This window comes from Aythya ferina, assembly GCF_964211825.1.
Source record: "Aythya ferina genome assembly, contig: HAP1_SCAFFOLD_29, whole genome shotgun sequence".
Lineage (NCBI taxonomy): Eukaryota > Metazoa > Chordata > Aves > Anseriformes > Anatidae > Aythya > Aythya ferina.
The window spans coordinates 281,070-285,623 of NW_028181463.1; the positions used below are offsets into that span (position 1 = coordinate 281,070).

The following is a 4,554-nucleotide window of genomic DNA, read 5'->3' on the forward strand; positions in this document are numbered from 1 at the left end:
CAAATACCAGGTTAGGGTCATGACCAGAAATTTCATCGTCTTATAAGCCACTGTTACACCACACAGTACCATAACGATCTTAAAACAGGGCCTGGAAAGAATAAACAGCATGACAGAGAGCACATATGGAAAGTAACGTGCTATAAAACTCAATTTGGAAAACAGGCACAGCAGACTTGAGATTAAAGCAATCAGCAATGTGACTAGCAACTGTTAAGGAGGTCTAATACTTATACCAATTTTATTTTAACACACTCTGGTCAGATCTGTCGTTATATGAACCCTTCGAGCCCCATGTTGGGCGTCAAAAGGACTGCTGTAGTTTAACTCAGCCGTCAGCTAAACACCACACAGCCATTTGCTCACCCTCCCCTCTCCCTCTCTGGGATGGGGGAGAGAAATGGGAAAGTGAAGCCTGTGAGTTGAGATAAAGACAGTTTATTATGACAGGAAAATAATAATAACAATAATGATGATAATAGCACTACTACTACTAATCTGTACAAAACAAGTGATGCACAATGCAATTGCTCACCACCCACTGACCGATGCCCAGCCTAACCCTGATCACTCCCCTCCTCCAACCCCCCGCCATACCCTCCCCCCCCCCGCCCCAGCTAGCCACCTCTATCTATTGTTTAGCATGACATCAGATGGTAGGGAATACACCTTTGGCCACTTTGGGTGAGCTGTCCTGGGTCTGTCCCCTCCCAGCTCTTGCTGCACCCCCATCCTGCCCGTTGGCAGGACAGAGTGAGAAACTGAACTGTCCTTGCCTTGGTGTAAGCACTGCTCTGCAACAATTAAAACTTCGGCATATTATCAGCACTCTTCTCATCCTAAGCCAAAACATAGCACTCTACCAGCTACTAGGAAGAAAATTAACTCTATCCAAGCTCAAACAAGGACAAATGCTATACCTAGAGGGCACAAATTGCCTGAGATTAACTTGAGTTAAACTAGAAAAGAGAGACAGTTCATTACTAAGCAAATACTAAAACTAGAATCAGTTTCTTCAGTGTCGCTTTGAGCTCCTGGTTCCTCATGCTGTAGATAAGGGGGTTCACTGCTGGAGGCACCACTGAGTACAGAACTGCCATCACCATGTCCAAGGATATGGAGGAAATAGAAGGGGGCTTCAGGTAGGCAAACAAGACAGTGCTGAGAAAGAGGGAGACCACGGCCAGGTGAGGGAGGCACGTGGAAAAGGCTTTGTGCTTGCCCTGCTCAGAGGGCATCCTCAGCACTGCCCTGAGGATCTGAACATAGGACACCAAAATGAAAACAAAACAACCAACACCAAAGCAACCACTAACTAGAAGAACACCAACTTCTCTGAGGTAGACATCTGAGCAGGAGAGCATGAGGATGTGGGGGATTTCACAGAAGAACTGGTCCACAGCATTGCCTCGACAGAGGGGCAGGGAAAATGTGTTGGCCGTGTGCAGGACAGCATTGAGAAAGCCACTGCCCCAGGCAGCTGCTGCCATCTGGGCACAAGCTCTGCTGCCCAGGAGGCTCCCGTAGTGCAGGGGCTTGCAGATGGCAATGTAGCGGTCGTAGGCCATGACAGAGAGAAGGGAAAACTCTGCTGACATCAAGAAGACAAAGAGAAAGACCTGTGCAGCACAGCCTTGATAGGAGATGGCCCTGGTGTCCCAGAGGGCATTGGCCATGGCTTTGGGCAGAGTGGTGGAGATGCAGCCCAGGTCCAGGAGGGCGAGGTTGAGGAGGAAGAAGTACATGGGGGTGTGGAGGTGGTGGTGGCAGGCTACGGCGCTGAGGATGAGGCCGTTGCCCAGGAGGGCAGCCAGGTAGATGCCCAGGAAGAGTGCGAAGTGCAGGAGCTGCAGCTCGTGCGTGTCTGCGAATGCCAGCAGCAGGAACTCAGTGATGGTGCTTCTGTTGGACATCTGCGTTTTTTGAGATGTGGTCCTGAACAAAGAAGAGGATGAGAGTAATAAAGTACAAGAAATGTATCAGAGGGAAATTAATTCAATTTCTCATTTAAAATCATCACCTATATTGTGCACTTTCTGGCAGACATTTGGCAGATCCCTTTCATGCATCCTGATTCATTCTGCCTGACGGAGTCTGTTGGAACAGCGGCCTCTTCTACGGGCACTGCAGGAGTCAGCCCTGTCCTACAGCAAGAGGTGAAGAGGAACATGGGGAAATGTTGGTTTCACTTCCTTCCTGATCTGAAAATGTTTTGCCCCAGTGTTGCTCCCTGTCCACCAAACTACAGAGCAAAGCTGTGGAGGTGTTTTATATATATATATATTTATTTGTTTTGTATTGTTTCTTTCAGCTGTCCCACCACTCCTGAGGAATGTCTCCGAGCCACAGATCCTGGCTATTTCTGCTGGACTGAAAGTGAATCCTTGTAGATCATTATCAGAGAAAAAGGGACTGTCACTTTAGTGCACAGTGTTCTTTAGGGAAGACAGCCAGTCTGTCCATCAAGTACGGTCTCAAATGCCCTGTGAGAGCTGCAGGAAAGTTGTACTCACATGTTTGATTGAAAAGAGCAAAGACCCTGCTGAGAGCAGAGGAATCCAGGCTTAAAGTGCCCATCTCCACACCCCTCACTCTGTCCCCGTACTCCCTTTCCCCCAAGCACACCGAGGGCTCACCCCATGGGCATGTGAAACCCCCATCCCCAGCCAGCCTGGGAACAAGACCAGCAGCAGCACGGCCAGCTGGAGAAGCCAGGAGGAATGCCAGCGTGCTGCTGCCAGGGGAGGCAAGGCTAGGGAGGGACAGACGGACACTCAGCAGACCCTCCTGTGCTGCAGCTCTGCCTGCAGACAAGGCAGCTCCTGCTGGGTACACTGGGGGCTTGAGGGCAGAGGCTCTGCTGGTGGGAGAGTAGAGCAGGGGGTGTCCCAGGGAAGGTGCCTGCCCTGCAGGGGATGGCAGGGAGGTGCCTGAGCCCTCCCTCGCACAGCATTTCTGGCAGCAGCTCCCTCTCACTGCCTGCCCATGTCCCTGCTTGTATCTATGTCCCTACTGGGAGCTGGTTCTGTGTCCCCACATCCCCTCCCTGTCCATGCTCAGAGACCCCATCCCACAAGCTGTGTGCTTCCTAAGTACAGGACATCAAAGGGGTTGCAGCTCCTGAAGACCTGACAAGCCCTGAGGAGACAACAAACATTGTTGTTTCAGTCTTTAGGCTGAGGTGCCTGAAGGGATTTGATCACGTTAATTGCTGCCATATTGATCTCTCCCTGCAATACTCTTGCAGTCTCAGTCTCTTGTACAATCCAGACAATTCATTGTCACGAAACCTGCCTCCCCTCCACACCAAGAATTTGAAAGCACAGAATCCAAGCAAGTCTTCCATTTCAGATAAACCAAGCTTCGGTCTTCCTGTTAAAATGTCTCCTCAAAAATATCATTCTCTAAAACATCTTCTATGCCACATTACATGTAGAACAAGACCCATCCTGACAGATGCTATCAGCCATCAGATGTGCCAGCTGTAGAAGACCCCTCTGGCAACCCCACCTGCAGTGCCCTGCTGCCAGAGCCTCACGGTGTCAAGAGCCTGCAGATGTGTCCTGCCACACGCTGCCCTCTGTTGTTGCGCTCCTCAGTGCCTCCAAGCCCTCTCTCCTTCTCTCCTCTCTGTGTGCCAGCTGCGGTCAGAGCCCCCAGCCCTGCTGCGCTGTGCAGAGGAGGTACTCCTGGCCACAGCTGTCTCTCTGCACCACAGCCCTCTTGCCACGAGCTCTCTCTGTCCCACGAGCCCGGCCCAGATCAGCAGCACAGCACCAGCCCAAGGCACTGCAATCACCCCTCTGGGGGCTTTGCTGATGAGCCCACGAACCTCAGGCACTCAGAGACAACTGAAGACATCTCTCCAGAAGTCCAAGTCAGAGGCAAGTTTCCTGCAGTGTCCCCCTGAGGGCCAGCACTGACACAGCCTCCCTTGGAGCTCGTTAGAGCAGAACCCTGGAGGCAGTGAGGACAAGGAGACAAAGGCAGTGTGAAGGTGACACTGGTATGTAGGAAACCTGGATGTGTGTCAGCAAGCACAAGGGCCAGGCCTTGACCCCAAGTGTTTCGGAAGGGAGATCCTTTCCTTTACAGGTTGCTCAGGGCTCTTTGTGGGGCAGTAGGAGATGGGGATGTGCATTGCCAAGTACAGGAGAATGCTATAACCCCTGAGTGCTTCATGGTTGGGGGTGAGGAGGCTGTGAAGCCCTGGTTCTTCAATGATAAGCTGTCTGCTCCTCATAGGCCTCAGTGGCAGAGACAACAGCCATAGCCATGGACACAAAGACCTGTTCCTGTTGTGACTTCCAGCTTTGTCACAGCCCTCTTTCCTGTCTATACATGGCTTTCCTAGGGACTCTGAGACCTCCACGTCTATTCCTTTTCGGCTGCAGACCTTTATCTCTGTTGTGTCGCAGCAGATCTGAGCTGAGCATGATAACTCAGATCTTCTTGGTGGTCATGCTCCTCGTAATACAGCTCTGTAGGAAGCTGGCCTGGTTCCTTGTGAGCAGGCACCACTGCTCGTATGGCATCCCTCGTGGTGCCCAGGGC

At 51.5% G+C, this 4,554-nt stretch overlaps 1 protein-coding gene across 1 annotated transcript; it reads right to left on the minus strand.

The window, feature by feature from the left end:
- Positions 1 to 983: 983 nt before the first annotated feature.
- LOC311428024 (olfactory receptor 14C36-like) lies at positions 984 to 1,913 on the minus strand (the record flags this gene model as incomplete). The annotated part of the gene is made up of 1 exon (XM_084539589.1): positions 984 to 1,913. One exon carries the CDS (start codon positions 1,911 to 1,913, stop codon positions 984 to 986), a length of 930 nt encoding a protein of 309 aa, XP_084395715.1.
- Positions 1,914 to 4,554: the final 2,641 nt, after the last annotated feature.